The sequence below is a fragment of the Neltuma alba genome, unplaced genomic scaffold, assembly GCF_004799145.2.
Source record: "Neltuma alba isolate B1F8T4 unplaced genomic scaffold, ASM479914v2 tig00010114_pilon, whole genome shotgun sequence".
Classification (NCBI taxonomy): Eukaryota; Viridiplantae; Streptophyta; class Magnoliopsida; order Fabales; family Fabaceae; genus Neltuma; species Neltuma alba.
This window is the reverse complement of record NW_021635066.1, coordinates 336,129-358,877: the sequence shown is the minus strand read 5'-3', so window position 1 is coordinate 358,877 and position 22,749 is coordinate 336,129. Positions and strand designations below refer to the sequence as shown.

The window sequence follows — 22,749 nt, the reverse complement described above, 5'->3', positions numbered from 1 at the left end:
AATGTATGGCCATACTTTAATGGAAAGGTAGTTCCGTTTCTATACTCAGACTACTCAAGAATCGAGAAAGTAACGGTTATGAATAGGAGGATGACGTTCTCCATGCCTCATCCATGACCAAAATGTCGTGTGACAAAAGGGATGTGATATGGTTGTATGAAAGGTTACATCGTTCAACGATCCTCATATGATTTGGGTAGTCATGATGTCTTGCTAGAGACCGCTTACGACTTGTGAGTCATTATAGTTAATGGCCCACTGCCAACTTCATATGGGCCTACAAGGTCGCACACAAAACAGCCCAACACGAGTTATGATGTCCAGATTCATTGAATCTAAGATATGTCCAGATTCAATGAATAATATAGGGTAGACGTATATATATATACACGTATTATATATAAGAGATATTAATTATTAGATTTAATTTATAAGGATAAATTAGATCTATATCACTTTTAAATTTGAAATTTAAATGGATATGATATCTTAGATTTAATTTATTAGGATAAATTAAATCTATATATCAATTTTAAATTGTTAAGAAATATATATATCTCTTAGATTTAATTTATTAGGATAAATTAAATCTATATATCAATTTTAAATTGATAAGAAATATATATCTCTTAGATTTAATTTATTAGGATAAATTAAATCTATATCAATTTTAAATTGATAAGATATAATATAATATCTCAAATTTGATTTATGAGAATAAATCAAATATAATTCTGTCATATCTTTATTTTGAATTAAGTAAATAGGTGAATTAAATCTGTGGGACGGATTTAATATAAACCATATTTATTTATTTGTTTTCTTATCTGATTACGCAATATTTGATATTGTATTAATTTCGGAATTAATTTAGGATTAATTTCAAAATCAAATATCCTTCATAATACCTATAGCATCCTATATATTTGATATTAGGAGCTAGGGTTTTGGGTGTGAGAGTGAAAAAGCTTACAGATAAGAGACAGCCAGTAAATAGAGAAGGTAAGACGGATTCTTCGAAAATAAACCCTAGAAGGACAAGAGGCGCTAGCACGTCGTTTGTGATTGGAATGCTATTCGTGTGGATATCGGTAGAGGAAGCTGATCTGAGTTGTCGACTTCGAGCCATAAAAGAGGCGAGCAGAGGCATCCTGAACGGCGAAATCCCCGAGCCACCAAGAAATCGAACATCGAAGGTAATACTTCTTACTACTTGACTTAAACACAATCGGTAGATCCGAGCAAGGGATTGAAAATTTTAAAGTTATTTTCCGTTGCACGTATTTCAATTCCCTTAAAAAACATGTCACAATAACATTCAAATAACATGTACACAGCAACACACAAGCATACAACATCAAGCATAGATAATAGGTAAGCTCACTACCTTGCACCTCAAGCTTTCCTCTTGCTTTTCCTTTGACTCCCTTGACTTTCCAACCATGTGGGCATTCGATTAAAATCACCAAACATCCTTTTGGATGTCCTAAAGATCCTAAACATAGTCATAATGATCACACAATCTATTAAGACCAAAAGACTACATAATATTCAAGACTAGCTCTCTTGAACCTCAACCCTTTCTCTTGCTTTTAGGGTTTTCTTTCTAGCTTTTCTAACATAAATCTCATCGTTTCCCATCTCAAGATCCATTTCTTGTCAATTAGGACCACTTTAGATGGCCTTAGATTCAAGAAGATCAAATCTGAAAATTTTGCTTTGCGGGTACTGTTCACGCAGAAATTCCAGAATTTTTGGTCAATTTTGAAAATTCATAATTAATTCTAGAAAAATAAAAACTGAGTGGTTCCAAGTCTCACTAAAAGATCCTTAAGTTCTATTTAAAGAAAAAATAGTTTCAGGAACCAATTCTATGCTGAACAGTACCAGAATTGTACGGAATTCGACACTTTTTCAAAGGTTAAATACTGTTTCCAGATTTCAGACTCTAACTTTAAAAAAGCACCATAAATCATACACATATCCAAATGAAGTGTTCTATCCATGAATTTAAAGCTTACAGAATGTACTTTAATCATGAAAAATTTCTGAATTAGATACAAAGATTTACTTATTCGAAATAGGTATCAAATCAGATGCTACAACCATCACATACCTTGATCTTGGAGCTTGAATCTTGTTCCTTCTTCTTGGCCTTCACCCCTATGTTTTTCTCTCTAAATATTGGCAGAGTTTTCCCTCTACAAATGGCTACCAAAATGCTCTTTCAAGGTGGGGTATTTATAGCCAAAACTTTGGGTTGAATGGACTAAAATGCCCTTGGTAGCTAATAGAAAGAGTAAGGGCAATCTTGGAACTTCAATTTAACTTTTACATTATCATTACATTATCTTCTTGCATCATCCTTACCTCATTCTTCTAGAAGGTGCTAGGTGTCACAAATATGGTGGAGGAGAAGGGAGATTAGATCCTAACTGTTGGATCAAAACTTAATCCTTAAGTTTCCTCCAAATTTACTTGGCCCACGTTTCTCCAGCTTTCTTTATGGCCTTCCAGAACTCAAAAAATTCTTCTGTCTATTCCATAAATTCCCTTTAATTTTATAGAGTATCTATGAATTTTCTTAGGCCATAGCACTTCCCTTAAGCCTTGTATAAAAATTCATTTACTAAAATGCCCTTTTATCAGTACAACTGGCTTTTTAATTTATTAAAGCCATTTCACTGGCCTTTTGGTTATGGGACTAATTTTATAAATTAGTACAACCTTCCAACCATTTAACCTCATTTTTGTGTACATTTTTGAGGTTTCTTGCTATTTTAGATAATTACCTCAAACAGTATACTTTTTACCGGCCATAACCTCATAAATTCCATTTAAGCTACCTTAGGGGTATTTTCATCTTTTCCCTTCACAGAAGAGCCTTAGAATATTATTTCCCATTTTCTAATATTTTCTTGGAATTCTCTATATACTCTTCCATTTTTACCCCTGTTGGTCATAACTTTCTAAATTTACGGTTTAGTCCCTGCTTAGACTCAACTTCATACAATCCTCTCTTTGAGGTTTCTAACTTAACCTTTGGCTTGTATCTACTCTCTTTTCTCTTTCTAGGCCCTTAAGACTTTACTGGAGCCTCTAGTCTTGATTATACTTGAGCCCTTGAAAACTTTCACTTTGCAGTTTAGTCCCTAAAACTACTTTGACTTCCTTTCTCATCTTTGGGACTTTTGCTCAAAAAGGGGTCTAGTAGCCTATCCAGTTCAAGGTATTTTTAGTACTTCTAGGCCTAAAAGTTAGGATGTTACACAAGCTTTCTCTTACAAAGCCTTTCTTCGTAAGCTCATCTACTTGGCATTGAATTTCTTTAGTTTCCTTAGGATTGGCTCTATAAGCAGGTCTATTGGGTAGAGAAGCTCTAGGAATAAAATCAATCTTATGCTCAATACCTCTTAAGGGAAGAAGCCCATTAGGTATCTCATATGGGAATAAATCACCAAATTCCTGCAACAAAGACACAACACTAGAGGGCAAAGAGGGATTAAGATCGTTAGTGGAAAAATAAGCATCCTTACATACAAGCACCAAGACTTGCTCACTCAACAATGCTCTCTTAACCTAACCTTTTCCAGAAATTAAACTCCCTATCTTTTTTTCACTTTTCTCTTATTCTTTCTTTTTCTTTTCTCTCTCTTTAGTTTCTTTCTTTTCCACTCTCTCCTTTTCTTTCAACTCATTCATTCTTTTGCACTCCTGCTCAATCCTCACTTGGTCTTTATAATCTTCTTTTCGCCTAAGAGGCTTTAATACAATGATTTTTCCATTGAATGGTATAGAATAACAATTTATGTAACAATCATGGTGAGCTTTACTATCAAATTGCCATGGCCTTCTGAGTAAGAGATGTCCAGCAAGCATTGGAACCACATCACATAGAACTTTAGTATGATAGTTCCCAATAGAAAAAGAAACTAAAACCTGCTTAGTGACTTTAGCCTTAGCACTATCATTCAACCATTACAATTTATAAGGTTTAGGATGCTTCATAGTAGGCAAGTCTAACTTTTCAACAAGTAAGGTACTAGCAACATTGGTAACACTACCACTATCAATGACCATGCTGTATACCTTATTCCTTATGAAACACATAGTGTGGAAGATAAGCTCTCCCTACTCTCTCTCATCATCTTATTCTTTATAAAGCACCTAGTGTGGAACATAAATTCTTGCTACGTGAGGAACATAAGCTCTCGCTGGTCTTTCTCATCATCTTCCTTTACATGAATATTTAGGGCTCTCCTAGCCACCAATACTTGTCCCGTAATAGGTTCAGCTTCATCAATCTCTAATTCCGAGTTAATCACTAAAGAGGGCACGTCATCATCACTTTTATCGCTAGAATGTTCATTGTCATACCCACCACTGTCTTTGATAATGATGGCTATCTTATTGGGACATTTGGAAGCAATATGCCCCTTTCCATCACAACTAAAACATTGAAGAGAAGAGGCTTTATCAGTACAAGAAGTTTTAGAGTCAAGTTTCTTACCTCCATCACCCTTGGGCTTTGATTCCTCCTTGGCTTTAGGTGTGAATCTTGTTGCATCCTTAGTCTTGCAATCCTTTCACTTGGGGGTTGATTTAGAGTCCCTCTAGCTATAGGATGAGGATTTTGTGTGTTTCTTTTTAAACTGTTTCTCAATTTTGATGGCTTTTTGCACCAACTCCTCCTTACCAACAAAAGTGTACATCTCAACTTTGTCTCTAATTTCAAGTCTCAGACCATCAATAATTCTGCTCATGCTTGATTCTTATCTTTTTCTACTTTAGTGTGCATCTTAAGAAGGTCAAGCTTATGTACATACTCCTCTACTGTCATAGATTCTTGGCTAAACAGTGACAACTTTCTATTAAGCTCTCAATAATAGAAACTAGGAACATACTTCTTGCGCATGAGTTTCTTTAGCTTCTCCCATGTACGAGGGGGACCTTTGCCCTTAAGGTGCCTCTTAAGCTACATTTGTAGGGGCCATATTAGGCCTAATGCAAGCCCAATTTATTGCAGCTTCTGGACCCTCCTATTTTTAATTAAAATAAAACCCAAAATTGTTGGATAATTGTTGGAAACTCCAATAACGGACACTTGTATAGATCTAAAGTTACATAGCATTTGATGGCTGCCAACTCACCATATTACATGGCACTTTGGGCATATAATTTTGAGGAAGGATGGTACCTTGAATTGGGCCTAATGTTGGCAGTGGACCTAAGTAAAGTAGAAGCCGTGTTAAACTGGGGACAACCCAAAATGGTAACTGAGGTAAGAAGCTTTCTGGGACTAGCAAGGTATTATAGTAGGTTTATACGGGATTTCTCTAGGATTGCACTACCACTTACCAAGCTCACTTGGAAGAACCAACCGTTCAATTGGGATACCAAGTGTGAGGTGAGCTTCCATGAGTTGAAGCAGAAATTGACCTCGACTCCCATGCTGATAATCCCCAATCCTATGTTGCCATACGTAGTATATACAAATGCGAGTAAGCAGGGATTGGGATGTGTGCTTATGCAGCAAGGTCGAGTGGTTGCTTATGCAACACAACAGTTAAGAACTCATGAGGAGAACTATCCCACACATGACCTTGAGCTGGCAGTGATTGTATATGCCTTAAAGGTCTAGAGGCACTATCTGTATAGGGCAACTATTGAATTGTACTGTGAACATAAGAGCCTCAAGTACCTGTAAGACCAGAAAGAACTCAATATGAGACAAAGGAGATGGATGGAATTGCTTAAGGATTATGATTATCAGATAAAGTACCATCCAGGAAAGGCCAATGTGGTAGCAGATGTCTTAAGCCAGAAGACAGTACAGGTGGCATCCTTAATGATAAAAGAACAAGAGTTGATTGAGAATATTCGAGATTAGGATCTCATCGGCCAGATACGACTAATGGCAGGCCAAATTGGTATTGCAAAAGCAGAAGCATAAATATTAAACAAATCAAGGAGGCCGAACAAAGAGATCAACTGGCCTATATTTTTAAAGCGAAGGTGCTAAAAAATGAGACGAAGGATTTTGAGATAACTCAGGAAGGGATCCTGAAATATAAGGGAAGAACTTACATTCCCCCAAACACAGAAGTTAAGAGGCAACTTTTAAAAGAGGCACACAAGAGCCAATACACCATATATCCAAGCATGACTAAAATGTATCGAGATCTTAAAAAATCATTATGGTGGCCTGGTATATCCAAGAAAGACATAACAGACTTTGTGTCAAGGTGCCTAACTTGCCAAAAGGTAAAGACAGAACACCAAAAGCCATCAAGATTCTTACAACCATTGAGTATTCTGGAATGGAAATGGGATAGCATTTCTATGGATTTTGTAATGGGATTACCTCATACATTATCAGGTTACAATGCAATATGGGTGATTATGGATCGCCTGATGAAGTCAGCTCATTTCTTAGCCATCAAGAAAGAGTATCAACTGGAAAAGTTGGCATGGATTTACATCAAGAAAATTATAAGGTTGCGCGAAGTACCCGAAATGATTGTCTCTGACAAGGACCTAAGATTTCTCTCTAGATTTTAGAGAGCATTATGGGAAGCCATAAGCACTAAGCTGAGCTTCAGTATGGCTTATCATCCTTAAACAGACGGGCAGACAGAATGCACTATTCAGACATTAGAGAATATGCTAAGAACTTATGCCCTAGATTTCAAGGGGAACTGGGATGAGTACTTGCCACTAGCGGAGTTTGCCTATAACAATAGTTATCATTCCATTATCCAAACGGCTCCTTATGAAGCTTTATACGGGAGAAAATATAGATCCCCGTTGTGTTGGACTAAATTAGGAGAAAGGAGGTGTTTGGTCCCGACTTGGTAGAGCAAACCTCACAGCAAATTAAGATGATTTGACAAAGGCTACTCACAGCACAAAGTACACAGAAGAGTTATACTGACATACAGAGAAAGCCCCCTGGAGTTTGAAGTTGGAGGTCATATTTTTCTGAAAGTGTCTCTAACTACTAGCTAAAAAAGGTCAATCAAGGCTCGTAAATTGACGTCGAAGTTTATTGGACCCTTCCAAATTTTGTCAAGAGTTGGCCTTATGACTTATAGATTGGCCTTACCCCCTAATTTGAGCAGATTCATGACATCTTTGTTAGTGGTAGTCTCACCCAAGAGGGGGTGAATTGGGTGAGTTATAAAAATTCAGCTGAATCAAAACAGTGAAATTAATAAAAACAGAGAGCCTTGAGTTAGAAGGATTTCACCACAAATTAAAGACACTAGATTTATATTAGTTCAGTCTTTACCACTTAACCTATGTCCAGTTCTCAGGACACCTCTGAAATTTCTACTATGATCTAAAATTAAACAGGCTCTTGGTACCTCAGTACAGCAATTGATTTTCTTAATCACTCCCGCTTACTACCCGTAAGGTTACAATCCCTCTCAAGAGTCCACACTCTTGAGTTACTCTCAGAAACTGAGTAAAGAAGGTGTGTCAGTCTCTCTTACAGAGTAAATGAATATGAAAATTGAAGCTTAGTAAAGAAGAAAACAGAGTATTGAATGCAATAGTAAGAATTTTGCAAAAGGTAGCTCACGTATTCAATACTACATTCAATGCTTCTTCCCGCCTTTTATAGTTGGAGAAGTTTAATAACCATTAGACCAAAGAGCTTCTAGTTGTTGAGAGTTCGGTTGCATGTTTTCCCAGTTGCGATGGTATTCGCCATTCATGCTTCTGACATGGTAGGATATAGGCTACTTAAATAATTGTTGAATAACCGTTAAGCTTGCTTTATATTCTGTAACAATACTTCAACCTAATATGTTTTTCCTTCAAAATGAAACTCATGAAGATAACTGATCAAATGATAATAATATTCATATGGTAGTTGAAAGGGAATCAATCAATCATCAGATCCAATAACTATGAACTGGACATCCTTGATCGAAGTTATGATCGATAACTGGTTTGTCGATTAAGTTATCGATTAATTAAAATGAAAAAATTTGAAACAGATAACTATATTTATCGATCAAGTTATGGATTAACTAATGAATGCAAAGAGTGATTTCAAAAAGATTATGTATAGAAAAGGCTCAAGGTCACCTATGATTTTGGATCCCCTAAAATAGAGAATTATGATAAATAGGAAGGCTGAGAAAAGCTTAAAGAGAAATATTCAGAAGTTTTTAAATCTCACTGTAGTTTCTTGTTATTGAAAGAACTAGATCATTGATTGAATAAGTGATCGAAAAATATTTGATCGATCAGGTTATCGATAAAGCTAAGCAAGATAGAAGTTGATTTTCATAGAGCACTGATCGAACATTTTATCGATAAATTGATGATAGAAAATTTGATCGATAAAAAGGTTTAACAAAGATTTTCACAAAGGGCACAAAGCATATGATGATTGAGTAAGTGATCGATAAAAATATAGTCGAGAGACTTAGTTCTAAAATGCCAAGAAAATATTTGATTGATCACATTATGTGAAAACAGAATATTCAAAGGATTGGATGATCGATCATTTTATCGATAAATAAATGATCAATCAAGTGATTGAAGAAAAACTTAAAATAGTTTAATCCAGTATAGAGCTGATGATCAATCATTTGATCAATAAACCACTAATCGATCAAGTGATTGATAAAGAACTTAAACATATCGATAAACAAGTAAGTTATTAAGTAATGACAAAACAAGTTATCGATAAAGTGATCGATAAATGGTGGTTAAATCAGAATATAACGTGAGTAGGAAGCTTTACCATTCATCTGTCTTCTCATTGATGACTTATTTATTGATCATGTGATCGATAAACACTTACCAAAATTGTGTCCCATTATCTGTCAGTTGTTCAATCATTAGATTATCGATCAATTGATCGATAATTTTCTGCATACTTCTATACAAAATAGTGTTAAAAATGATCGATAAACTGATCGATCAACACATACATTTTGGATTATCTATCAAGTTATCGATTAACATTTCTGCTAAGTTTCTTATTTACACAGGAATTTTATCTGTCATGTGATCAATAAAGCTTTGATTGATTAGGTGATCAATTAACTTACTAAAACACAGATTACTCAATTTGTTATCATCAAAACCTTAAATCTAACAGTCTTTCATGTTTCTCAATTAAAGAAATATCAGCCGGATCCTTCTCATGTCCTGAAATACAAAGACATAGAGCTATGAGATAACCTCACTTTAGAGGCTAAACCAGCAAAAATGATAAATCGATAGATCAAGCAGCTACAGAATAAGGGTATTCCGATGGTTAAAGTTATCTAGAGGGATCTAACTCAGGAGAAGGCCACATGGGAGAAGGAAAAAGAAATCAAGGCTAGATATCCAGAATTGTTTAAATAAGGTATGTTTCTAAATTTCGAGGACGAAATTTATTTAAGGGGGGAGGAATTATTACATCCCACGAAATTTCACCTGGACATAGAGAATTAAAAATTTGGATGAGGGCCAATGTAGAAACTAAATGGGGAGGCAAAATAACTTTTGATGTGAAACCCCAATAAGGTCCAGGCTGGTATTTTCATAATTATCGGTATAGAAAGGGCAGAATGAAAAATTTTGAGAAAAATTCTGGAAAATTCCTGAAAAAAATTATAGAAATAGAAAAGGATAACATGGTATAGAAGTCCTACATCAACTAATTTATAGTGAAGGAGCTTGATGAGCCTATATATAGGAGGTGGTGCGTAAAGTTCGGAGTAAGTAAACAATTTTCGCACATATCTAAGGTAGTCTTAGAAAAGTGCTAGTTTTGAGTTTGTTAATCATTAGATTAGACTAAAATTTAGTCAGTCTATTTGGGACATCCAAATCATCAATTTCAACAATTGGATCATCAATCTGGTCTCTAAGTTACAAGTTATTAGGTATGTTTTCAACTTATTTTTTAGATTTTGTAGATAGCATCTTGAATAGTAAATTAGCATTTTTAAATTCATTCACCATTAGATCTAGCTATAATTTAGAAAATAGAATCATAATAGATAGGAGATTAAATTCAATGGCTAGATCAATGGTTTAACTTCTGTGGTGAGAATAACCTAGCTCGTATTAAATCTATTCATCTAAGTCCCTTGAAGATGGAACATAAGTTATAAATTAGGGATAATTAAAAGATATTTAAGTTAAGAAAAATCTTGGAATTGAATCTAAATCATATATATATCTTCTCACTCCAAACCTTAGGGGGGGAAAAAGGGCCTTTTGAACTAGAATTCTAAATGAAAGTTGGAGCTTTTAGAGGCAGAGTTGGATGCTAGAATTTTGTGAGTAGCTTACTCTAACACTATAGAGATAACATTTTAATTTTGTTTGTAGATAGATATAATCCTATTGTGGCATTTTTGAGGTTGGGCCTTAGTTGTGTTTGACTATTAGCCAAGATACTGGTAACAAGATTTCTATCTGTTGCATGCTCTGGTATAAAGTTGGTGAGTGGTTTTATAACCAATTTTTATATATGTATATTATGTTTTGTATGAACTATCTTGTGGGATGCTATTTTGAAAAGGATTGAAATTGCTTGTATTGTTAGAAATTAATGATTATGACTATCAAGTTTTATTCTGGAATTCGATTGATTATGCATATAAATGTGTTATTGTGAAACCTGTGCATCTAGTTTAGGTGAGGGAATGTGATGATTGGAGTTACTGAGGTTTATATACTTGCTATGTGGTATTAACCTCCATGCAGAGCTCTATGGTTGGCCATTATTATTGTCCCACTAGTTCTTCGAGGGAGGACCCATAGTCCACCAAGTGCTCTGTGGTCTTTGGCCAGTCTATATCACTCGTGTGGTGAGTTTGTCAGAGTAGCTAGTCAAATAGAAAGAACTTAACCCATGGCATCTAGTTGGTGAAAATAAGGAGGATATAAGGATAGATTTGGGTTTATGGATTGTATATGACATGGGATCTTTATTGATGTTTATATCTTCTAAATAAATGAAAAGTATGTTATCTCTTTTGAAATTATTAGCTACACGATATTGGTAGAAATATTTAACTTATATGATTGTTGTAAGTTTAAATGTCTATTGACTGTTATCAACTCTAAGTATCCCACCTGACACCTCGCTAGCCCATACAAGTGTATGTGATAGATAGGGATTTAGTTACCGAGACGTTGTCTCACTCTTTTTGTTTAACCAATTTTAGGAAACAAAACATTAGTAGGACCTTTAGGGAAGACTCCTAAGGCTCAATTGCTACAGCTGACAATGTAGAGCTTCTGGAGCTTACTTTATGCAATCTTTTCATATATTGCCACGAATCAGGACTGCATTCTTTTAGAACTTATTTTACTTTCTCATATTTTTATGTTATCTGTCTTGATCAACGTATTGCATCTTCTATCTTTGGTTTATTTTGTCTAGACACTGGCTTGGAATGCTGGTAGTAGCCTTGAGGTCCTTAAGTTGCATATGATTGGATTATTTGTGGATCCATGATGCGATAATGGCAATTTTTGCAAGTTTAGTCTTTGTTAATGTTAATTGAGATAGTCAAATATGAACTGTTGTTATAATTTATCAATCAGGGGCATGTTGTCTTATAACCAGGTTAGTTATGACTAATCTTTCCTACCATGGGTTGTATGTGAATGTGCTATATGATAGTATACGTTGATTATAGATGATAAGATATTTATGTTTCTAACCATAATAGCCTTGATTGAGATTGAATGCCTTTCTATCATGGTTAGCCCCTTAAAGATGTGATTGCTTCTAAACAACCATGCTAGGGGTCTGTTTATTGGTTTTATTCCTTTTTATCATGGTTAGTTCTAGTTAGGTAAATGAGACATTATAGTTATCCTCTCTAGTGCATGATATTCTATAGATTGATGGTTTTAAACTCAGTTTTGATGGAGGTTGATGGTTGAAAACCCTAAGTATATGATTCATACTACATTGATATATGGATTAAGGGATAGAAAAATGGTTGTTTGATGATGATCAAACCTTATTATTTGAAAGATTTGAACTTGTGTAATTTTGACGTACTGTTCAGCCAGACCTGGTACATTGTTCTACAGTTTGATTTTTGTTATTTTGATGCTCCCAATGAGTTTAGAAGGTGAATTTGTGTAGGGGTATATAGAGAACATGTGTTTGGAAGCATTGAAATTGAAAATAGAATTTTAGAACCTTAGGGTACCTCTCGACCAAACTTAAAAAGCAGGGAAGGAGTTGGTTTTTGATGAATCTAAGTTCAAATATGAATTCTACATGAAAAATTGTGTAGGAAAAACTTATGAGAATTATGTTAAGTGTCACACCTCCTTTATCACATAATTATATAACAATTGTAACTATTCGGAATCATTATTTAAGTCTTGAGCATGAAAAAATTTCAAAATTTTAACTTTGGTTCCGAGTTACTATTCACTATTAACTAAAATTTTTGCCAACTTTGAAAATTCGTAACTAATTGTAAAAAATCAAAACCAAGTAATTCTAAGTTTTATGAAAAGCTCTTGATATGCCCTTTAGAGGAAAAATACTCATTGGTATCTAGATCTCATGCACAAATCCCAAATTTCATTCATATTTGGTTATTTTCTAATTTTTCAGGATTTATGCCCAACTTTGGAAGGACATAATTTTTTGTACAAAACTCCAAATTCAATGAATTACCATTGTTTTAAACCTAGAATAAGATCTGTAAACATGTCAAATTTCAGATCCAGATTCATCTAATTGCTCAAAATCATGTTGGTCAAACTTTACTCACAAAAAGTCAACTTTTATTCCTTTTTCATACCATTCTTGCCTTTTCTTTTCCTTTCATCTAACTTTTCCAATCATATGGCACATACTTAATTATGATAGGCTAACTAAATGTCCAAATCTGGTTAGGAAGTAATGGAGTTGGTTTGGTTCAATTCTAATTAGAATCTTGCACCCAATTTACCCCTTTTTAGCCCTATATTAAGAAAAGAGCTCGAGGCTCCTAAAAATTTATTTCTTTTCATGATAAATCCCCATTTATTCCAAAAGCATGATCTGGAAAGTTTGGGAATTTTTACAACTTCTAACTATTTATTTCACATTTTTCTCTGAAATTGGGCTCTTACTGATAGAATTTCAGAAGTAAATTCATCATAAATATTCCCTTCATTTCCAATGCTTGGAAATAATTTGAAGAATTCACATATATTCCTAAGGAATTTATCCATATTTTTTCTTGAATTCTTGAGGCCTTTACATAATTCAAATAATTATATTTCCTTAAATTTCACTATTTTCCTCAAAAATAATTATTTTTAGGAAATTTCACCACAATTTATTTTAGGCCATTTTCACTCCCAAAACATCATAGGTGCCTCAAAAACCTCTGATTTGGCCTTTTTCTATTTTTGGGAAATTTTGAAAATTTCTGTAAATTTTTCAATTTTACCTTTTAGAATCCAATATTACCAGTCTGGCTTCTTTTAGTGTTCAAATTTTGGGATGTGACACCCTTAACCAAATTTTTCATCCCTTCTATCAATGCTAAATTTGGCCGGATGTGACATTTAGAAGGATGATACTAAAACCCTAAAATAAAGGTTAAATGGCTAGGGTTTTAGAGTGAATTGCTTAATGGAATGATGTTATTCATTTGGAATGCCATTGTTCTTGTTGTTTAATAGGGATTATTGTTCAGTCAGAGAGGGCTCAAAATCAAGGACATGGGTTATCTTGGTTGGTTTGTTATTATGTGTAATTCTTTGTTTATATGCCATGTTGTGGTAGAGCTTGATGAATGACAATATGCTTGATTTTCTATTCTCTCTTCCATTCTCAACTTCTCCATCTCATCCATTCTCTCATTCTTTTCACCTCAGATTCTTTGCCAAACTATGACCTCCAGATTTTATCTTCCTTCTCCACTATTGCAATGGATGATCCTTCGATGGATCTTGGTGAAGCAACTCGAGATGCCATGAGCAGTTGAACTTTCACCTTTCTAAGAGGTATGACCGAACCAAAGCCTCAATGCTAATAGGGGAGTTTATCTTTGGTTTATGTTCATGGTTGATTGTTTAGTTGTACTTTTGACTATGATTTTAGGCTGAGATTGAATTGTTTTTGCAAGCTATATTGTATTCAGATTACACTTTGAATTTTTAACGATGAATTCCTTGAGTACAATAGGTTAGATTGGATTCTTAGGTCTAATTTGACTGAGATTTTGATTTGGCTGAATGGTGTATAGTAGATATTAGTTGATTCTATCTTGGGAGTTTTTAATTTATCTTATTGTTATTTGATTCATTATACTGACTGCAAGTAACTCTTTAACTCTGTTATCCTTTAGGCCATGAAGGTTAGATTGCAACTTTTAGGAAGATTATCATCACTGTATTGTGCTTAAATTAAGCAAAGAGAGAGGGAAGGGAATTGAGCAGAGAGTGTCACACCTTACTATTTGATCCAATTAGGTTTTAATCAAAACCATTTTAGACCACATTGGATGGTCTTGGGCTCAAAAGTTTATGAAAAACGCTGATTTTCGGATTTTTACTGTTCATCAGGTAAAAATCCAGTTTTCTGGCCCAGCTTCAAAAATTCATAACTTAATCTAGAAATATCAAAATGGAGTGATTCAAAATTCTATAAAAATATCTTTGAATGCTTTCTCAAGGAAAAATAATATTATGAACCAATTCCATTGGAGAAATCATAAGGATTTTGTGAAATTCACCTCTGTCCATTTGGCAAAAATCTTTTTTCCAGATTCTGAACCTTAACTTTGAAAAATCATTAAAAATCGTGTAGTTGGCACTTTTTAACGTGATACCTATCAATTTGAAGCTCACGATGTCAAATCTAAGCATACTAAATTTCGTGCGGATATTTGTTCAGTAACTTAATAAAACGTGGCTCTAAACTGACGTCCTGCTTAGAGATTACAGCACCAACCATTGATATTTATATATAACAAAAAGTCCATGAATTTTTATGGTGTGACACCATAATTTAGCCTCCAATCTGAAGCTTGCTCTTCGGAGTTTCAGGTCCTAAAATGTTAGATTGTATTTGGGGGATGAGATCTTAAGAAATCCCAGTAGTAAGATCAATCAACCAAAACATTAATATGCATCAATTACAAGCATTCCAATCTTTTGCTATTAATAGGGAACTACTTTACCTCATACATGTAGCACTCTAACATGTAATAGCCAAGGCACATAAAGTAAGGAGTATAGCTACACAATCATCATCATCATCATCATTTAGCTCAACCACATAATAGCACATGAAATTGGATAGCAATCAATGTTATCAACATTAAGGTCAATTAAATCTTACTACCTTAATCCAATGCTCCTTGATTTTCTTGTTCTCCTTTCTTGCTTCCACAAATGCCAAACTCTAACATGGCAATCCACAAAAAGGATAGCAAGAATCATCAACCATTGCTCATAAAAATCAATAACATAACTCATGTAACTCCTAAACCCCTTAAAGCTTTCATCTTTGTTCTTGAATTTTTGGAGTTTGTTTCCATAAACCCTAAAAATTCCCTCTTGAATCTTTCCTACATGATTTTTCATGTAGATTCCAAATATCTACTTGGATTTAACAAAATAAATTTCCTTCTTTTAGTTTCAGCTTGACCGAACCACTATGGTTCACTTTCCAAAAATTACAACTTTGATTCTATAGCTTCCAACACTTGTTCTTTAGGTTTACCCTACACATTTTTCATTTTAATCACAATGGAAGCCTCAAAAATTCAAAAAACACATCCTGGTATCCAGATCTTGCTTTGGCCGAAATGGATCTCAAGCAACACAACAAAGAAAACACTCCAAAATCAACCTACAACCACTTGTAACCACTAGAATCTATCATACTTTGAAGTGTTCTAGTAAGACTTAACAACCAAACTTCCTTCCCCACTCAATAAACATTTTGGCCAACTCAAGAAAAAGGGGAGAACCAGAAATTCTAACCATACAACTCAAGCAAACAAGGCAAGGAACAACTTAGAACCAAAAACTTATCTTGGATCTCACTTGTATGTTTAAAGTTGATGCCTTTCTCCTTGGTTTTCCTTTAAAGTTCTTCCTTTTCCTCTCAAGCTCTCTCTTGGCCGAAACATATTCAAAAAATGGGGGAGGAGAAGCTCATTAAGGCACCAAAAATATCTCACCAACCAACATTAATGCTATGCCATGTGTCAAAAGCTTACTTAGTCTTAATCCTCTCTCTTAATTAACTTAAATCATAATATAATTAAATTCCAAAAGTCAAGATCCTCTCCATTGGTAGCTTGACACTTGGAAAGCTTTAATTACCATCAATTGAAGGCTTGACAAATGGCAACTTATGGGCCAAGCAAAGTGTAAGACTCTGATTAACACTTTATGGTGCATTTTTACTCCGGGTTTAACTTCTTTTCTATAATTACAGTGCTCTGGCCTTTGTAATTATTTTCTGTCAAATCCATAAATTATTCTCCTCATTTTTATCTTTCCAAATTGCCCTCTTTGTTTCAAATTTAACTTCCCAATAATTAAATAAAAGGAAAACTATTTTCCTTCTCTTTAGTGATTTTTCCTCTTTTCAAAGGAATTGGGAAAAATCTTGGATACTTGAGGGTCTTATTTTAATTTCATAATCTCTTATAATTTCTTGGGATATCATAGAAATTTTCTTGGGATTTTATTCTCCTTAAAAATATTTATTTGGAATTTTCCAAATAAAGGACCTTAAACTAGCTTAAATCACCCTTAAATTCCTTTGTAATTTCTCTAAGGGCAATTTGGTCATAAAACCAATTTTATAATCCCATATAATTCTTAAGGAACATTATCCTTATTTTTTCTTAATTTTCTGAGGTTTGGAAACATTTTTTCATAATTATTCTTGACCAATTTTCCTTAATTAGTCAAACTTTTCATAATTGACTTGGAAAACTACAATAATTATTTTCCACCAAAATTCTTCTATTTCTCCTTGTCACTTTTGACCCTTAATTATTTAGAAATATTTCTTACTCTTAATTATCATAGTACTGGATGTGACAAAGAGAGATATGTGTAGGGTTTGTAAATGCTTGGAAAACATTTTAGTGTGACTATCCATATAGTTTTATTTAAAGGGAAAATTGGTTAAAAATCCCCATTTGACAACTTAATTAGGGAATGGAACCTGCAATAAATGTAAAAGTATGGGGCCCTTAATTGTTAGAAAGTATAATTACATATTACCCTGATAGATGCTAATTACATATAAAGGATCCTTACTTGCATATATAATGGATGCTCACTTGCATATGTAATTAGTATCCGTATTACATACTAACATAAGAACGTATATACAAGCAGGAATCTATCATATGCAAGTTAGGATTCGTATATGCAATTAGTATTTGTATTACACGATAACATGCAATAAGAACCTATATGAAAGTATGGATCTTCCATATGTAAGTGAAAGTCTATATATACAATTAGTATCTATATATGCAATTAGTATACATATCACATAATAACATGCAATAAGAACACATATGCAAATGGGAATCCGTCATATATGATTAGAATCTGTATTAAGCAATAACATACAAAAAGAATCAATGTGCAAGTAGAGATCCATCATATGCAATTAGCATTTGTATTATGAAGTAAACCTATATGTAAATAGCCATCTGTATATGCAATAGACATATTTAAGTGAGGACCCGTCATATGCAAGTGAGCTATATTACATAATAAACTCATATGCAAGCAAACATCTGTCATATGCAATGAGTCATCTGCAGGTGAGGATCCATGATATGTTAGGGCAATGTGGTATTTTTTGTTTCATGTTTATTGACACTTGAGGTCCCTACATCTTTACATTTATTTCAAGTCTCATTCCCTAACTAATATGTCAAATTGGAATTTTTAACCAATTTTCAAAAAAAAAAAAAAGGGATGAAGGAATAAATCATGAGGGTGGCATGAGAAGGGGAACGAGAACGAAATGATTACAAAGTTAGGCTACATACGCCTCTGACCCTGTTATAGGTCACATCATTAAATTCTTAGTATGAATATACTATTTTGTCCTTCATTTATTATAATGTAGGCTGTCATTTTTTTGGAAAGTGTAGATATTAAATAGAAGTAAAGTTGAAAAGTTATTATATTTTAAGGTGGAGTTAATGTAGTTTGATCTCTTGTCATTCAAAGGTCAAATTTAATACTCTAGATTAGGTAGAAGATGAGCCAACTAGAGGTTAGTCTCAAGGAGCTATGAAAGATGTAGCTAACAGAGAAGGATGTACCTTCTGGAATTAATTTCTATCATGAATTGTTGTTTATGAAAGTTGATTTTCAAAAGGAATGAGAGAAGGACAAGATGCAAAAAAGAGTTTGAAGAGATATTAATAAAGTAAATTCCCTTGGATCTGTGTTTTGACCTTCCTTGAAACTTAAAGTCAAATTTCCATTTCTCTTGGGCACTTCGTTAAACAGTAGGTTTGCAATCAACTCTAATGATATAATTAGATAATTTCAGGATGAAGATTAACAAATTCACCTTAGATTCATCACAATACTTAAGTTCTGGACTTAAACAAATCAAAAACTGAATTGAAGCTACTTAGAAAAAGGAAATTATAACCTCTAAACACATCACAACTTAGAAGTAGCAGAACCCAATGAAATCTAAGATAAGTCATATATCTAAATCTTAAACAGAGATTTATAACAAGATCCAAATCTAAAACACAAGTACAAACTCAAGAGAAGAACAAAATCTCCTTGACAAATTAGTGCTCTAGATCCATCACAGCTCCTCAGGAATCAGTGGCTTAGCTACTCATGTTGATGGAAGAAATCTGGCCAAATCTCCTCTAAATCTCCATGGCAGAATGCAAGAAGGGAGAAGAAGATGAATCTGAAATTTAAGAGAATCTGAAGAAGTGAAGAAAATAAGAGAACGGATGAGAATGATAGAATTGTGTGCAGATCCATTTTTTGAAGCCTCTGGATGTCCTTTCTTTCTCCAAAAACTGCCTTGCTTTTTAAATTCCCCCCTCAGCATTCTCACATCATAATCTACCATTTGAAGACCTGTAATGTTGTGTTTTGATATGTGAAATTTCCTTGCTTTAGCTCTGCATTTTATTAAAGCCCAGGACATGTGTCACTCTCTTGAAACTCACTGGCCATGGAACTATGCGCTTTACTTAAAGTTTTTTCTCACAGAATGCTACACCATACCACAAATGATTTCAGCTCTTAACTAGATTCAAAACACTACGTTTTAACTCCTAACTCAAGATTTTTTGGCTACATCTTTCCAGATTTGTCCATTCTTCACCAATACTTCCTGAATTATAGAAAATCCTTTCAATCTTGTAATGATACATCAAATTCTCACAGCATCATTTCTTGTCAAATATTTAAATTCAATAGGAAATCACATTATTTAGCTTATCAAAATGTGGTTCATAAAATTCCCCCATACTAGCACTTTGCACTTCTGAGCAAATATGATCAAATAGTTCCTGAAATCTCATCAACAACCAGCTACAAATTGAAATAGTATCCAATCATGAATCTTCAACTCAACCCAATACTCAAGAGATAAACCAGCATAATAAGGAATCACAGTGCCAATAAAAAGACTAGGAAATGATCTTAATTCAGCAAATTGCACAAGGAAAAGTGGAAGTATTCTTTTAGCAAGTGTTTCACTCTCCTCACCATTCCATTACAGGGTTATTTCACTCCTCTCTCTTAGCCTAGGCCCTACCATGAGCTTGATAAAAGTCTACTATCTCCACTACTAAGGAGCATGAGGTAATTTTGCATTAAGAGGACTTCCCTTATGGTTGTAATGTTGGAAAGGCTAAAGGATGGAATCTGGCCACTTGAGCAAGAATGCATGCATGCTTAAAACAAGACAGAAAGAATACAAATAATTCACAAATGAACTTTAACACAAGCTATGAATGCAAATGCTAATATACAGCTCTTATTGGAGTACTAAAGTTATGAGATTAGCTAATAATTTTATTATAACTCTTTGCTTGGGCTTCTTCTCAGAAATTTTTTCTTCCTTTTTTCCCCCCTTTCAGATTGCTTCTATACCCCTTCTTCTTCTTTTTCTTCTTTCTTCTTTTTGTACTGCTTATTGGCTCTTTCTGTATATCATTTTTTTCCCTTTCAATTCATTTCTTTTACTTCAATTGCCTTTTCCTTTCTTCTCTGTTTTTTTCACAGCTAGCATTCTCTGACAGAATCAAACAAATGTGATACAAAATAGATCCTAACACTTACTAATAACAATGAAAAAGCATGAAACTTGATGACCAAATGCAATACAATCCTACATAAGTTGGCCAGTATGATATGAAAAGAATCGTGAATTGCTTAATGGGGTTAAGCAAAAGTTAGTATCAGTGGTTTATGTTTGGAGTAAATAGGGCTTAGAATAGAATGCCTCTTTCATATGCAATTTTCCAAAGCAAAAATGTCACCTTAATTAAGAGCTAGGTCAAGTTCTAAAGGGTCCTAGCACTAAGGAGATTGCACTCATAATAAAAGGAATTTATGCTCAAGCAAGACCTTCTAACATGGGTTATTCTTCCAAAATCCAATGCAACAGCTGAATAAACCAATTCTAACCTTAATATAACATTTCTCAACCCTAAATACTGAATCTTCCCAAGAATAATTTAGTTTCAATGAATTCCCAAATTTCTAAATATCCAAGTTAGAAAGTTGTCAACATGATTTTAGAAAATCAAGTTTATAAACAAAGAGATTTTTGGAGTAGTAAAGGTTTAGTACAGCACAACCGATCTAGAAAGTGGATTATGCACAAGCCAGGAATTTCAATCTAAAACCAAGAATTTCATAGCAAGAGACACAAATGCTAAGTCATATCAGTAGTACACAATCTAAAACCAAGAATTTCAAAATCATCAAGATATTATCCTTCCCCCACACTTAAATTCAGTATTGTCCTCAATACAATCTAGAGCACATGATAAGTCCAGAGTAAAGCAGCAAAACCAAAGAAGGAAAACGGGTAAAACACAATTTTTTTTAGGCCTAGAAGTACCAGAAATTTCGAGGACAAAATTTTTTTGAGAGGGGGAGAATTGTAACATCCAAACTTTTAGGCCTAAAAGTACCAGAAATAGCCTGAATTGGATAGACTGCTAGACTCCTTTGAGTAGAAGTCCCAAAGATGAGAAAGAAAGTCAAAGCAGTTTCAGGGACTAAACTACAAAGTAAAAGTTTTTTAGGGGTTTCAGTATAATCAAAGTCAGAGACTCCAGTAAAGTCTCAAAGGCATAGAGAGAGAAAAGAGACTAGATATAGGCCAAAGGTTGAGTTAGAAGCCTCAAAGAGAGGATTATATGAAGTTAAGTCCAACCAGGGACTAAACTGTAAATTCCAAAAGTTATAACCAACAGGGATAAAAATGGAAGAGTACACAGAGAATTCTAAGAAAATCCAAAAAAAAAGGGAAATAATATTCTAAGGCTCTTCTGTGAAGAGAAAAGACAAAAATACCCCTGAGGCAGCTTCAATGGAATTTATGAGGTTATTACAGGTAAAAAGTATACCATTTAAGGTAATTATTTAAAATAGTAAGAGACCTCAAAAATTTATATAAAAATGAGATTAAATGGTTAGAAGGTTGTACTAATTTATAAAATTAGTCCCGCAACCAAAAGGCCAGTGCAGTGGCTTTAATAAATTAAAGAGCCGGTTTTGCCGATAAAAGGGTATTTTAGTAAATGAATTTTATGCAAGGCTTAAAGGAAGTGTTATGGCCTAAGAAAATTCATAGATACTCTCTAGAATTAAAGGGAATTTATGGATTTGACAAAAAATAATTACAGAGGCTAGAGCACTATAATTATAGAAAAGAAGTTAAACCCGGAGTAAAAGTGCACCGATAGTGTTAATCAGATCTTGCACTTTACTTGGCCCACAAGTCACCACTTGTCAAGCCTTTAATGGATGGTAATTAAAGCTTTCCAAGTGTCAAGCTACCAATGGAGAGGATCTTGACTTTGGAATTTAATTACATTATGATTTAAGTTAATTAGGAGAGAGGATTAAGATTAAGTAGGCTAATGACACTTGGCATAACATTAATGATGGTTGGTAGGATATTTTGTACACATTAATGAGCTTCTTCTCCCCCTAATTGCTGATGGTGTTTCGGCCAAGTGAGAGGAAGAGGGAAAAGAGAGGGTTTTGAAGGAGAACCAAGGAAAAGCTATCAACTTTGATCAACCAATCAAGGATTAAAGGTTAGTTTTTGTTCTTAAGTTGTTCTCCACCTTGTTTGCTTAAGTTGTATGGTTGAAAATCATAGTTTCCCTTCTCTTTTGATGCTGGTCGAAACATATATATTGTAGAGGAGGAAGTTTTGATGTTAGATCTAGCTAAAACACATGGATTAAAGGTTGTTTCAAGTGGATCTATGTGAAAATTGGAAGAATTACGTGCTGATTGGATGCCTATTTCGAATTAGTTACTGTTTATATCTGGTTTAGAAATTTGGCATGCTTAAAGTACACTCTGTGAGATTTAAATCCATGGGTAGAACACTTCATTTGGATATGTGTACGATTTATGGTGATTTTTCAAAGTTAGGGTTTGAAATCTGGAAACAGTGTTGAACTTTTGGGAGAGTGTCGATTTCCGTACAATTCCGGTACTGTTTGGCATAGAATTGGTTCCTGAAACTATTTTTCCTTT

The 22,749-nt window shown here is 33.9% G+C and overlaps 1 protein-coding gene across 1 annotated transcript; it reads left to right on the top strand.

The window, feature by feature from the left end:
* The first annotated feature begins 5,158 nt into the window (after nt 1-5,158).
* Nucleotides 5,159-5,641, top strand: LOC114754220 (uncharacterized mitochondrial protein AtMg00860-like). Its single transcript, XM_028943001.1, has one exon. It carries the CDS (start codon nt 5,159-5,161, stop codon nt 5,639-5,641), a length of 483 nt encoding a protein of 160 aa, XP_028798834.1.
* Nucleotides 5,642-22,749: the final 17,108 nt, after the last annotated feature.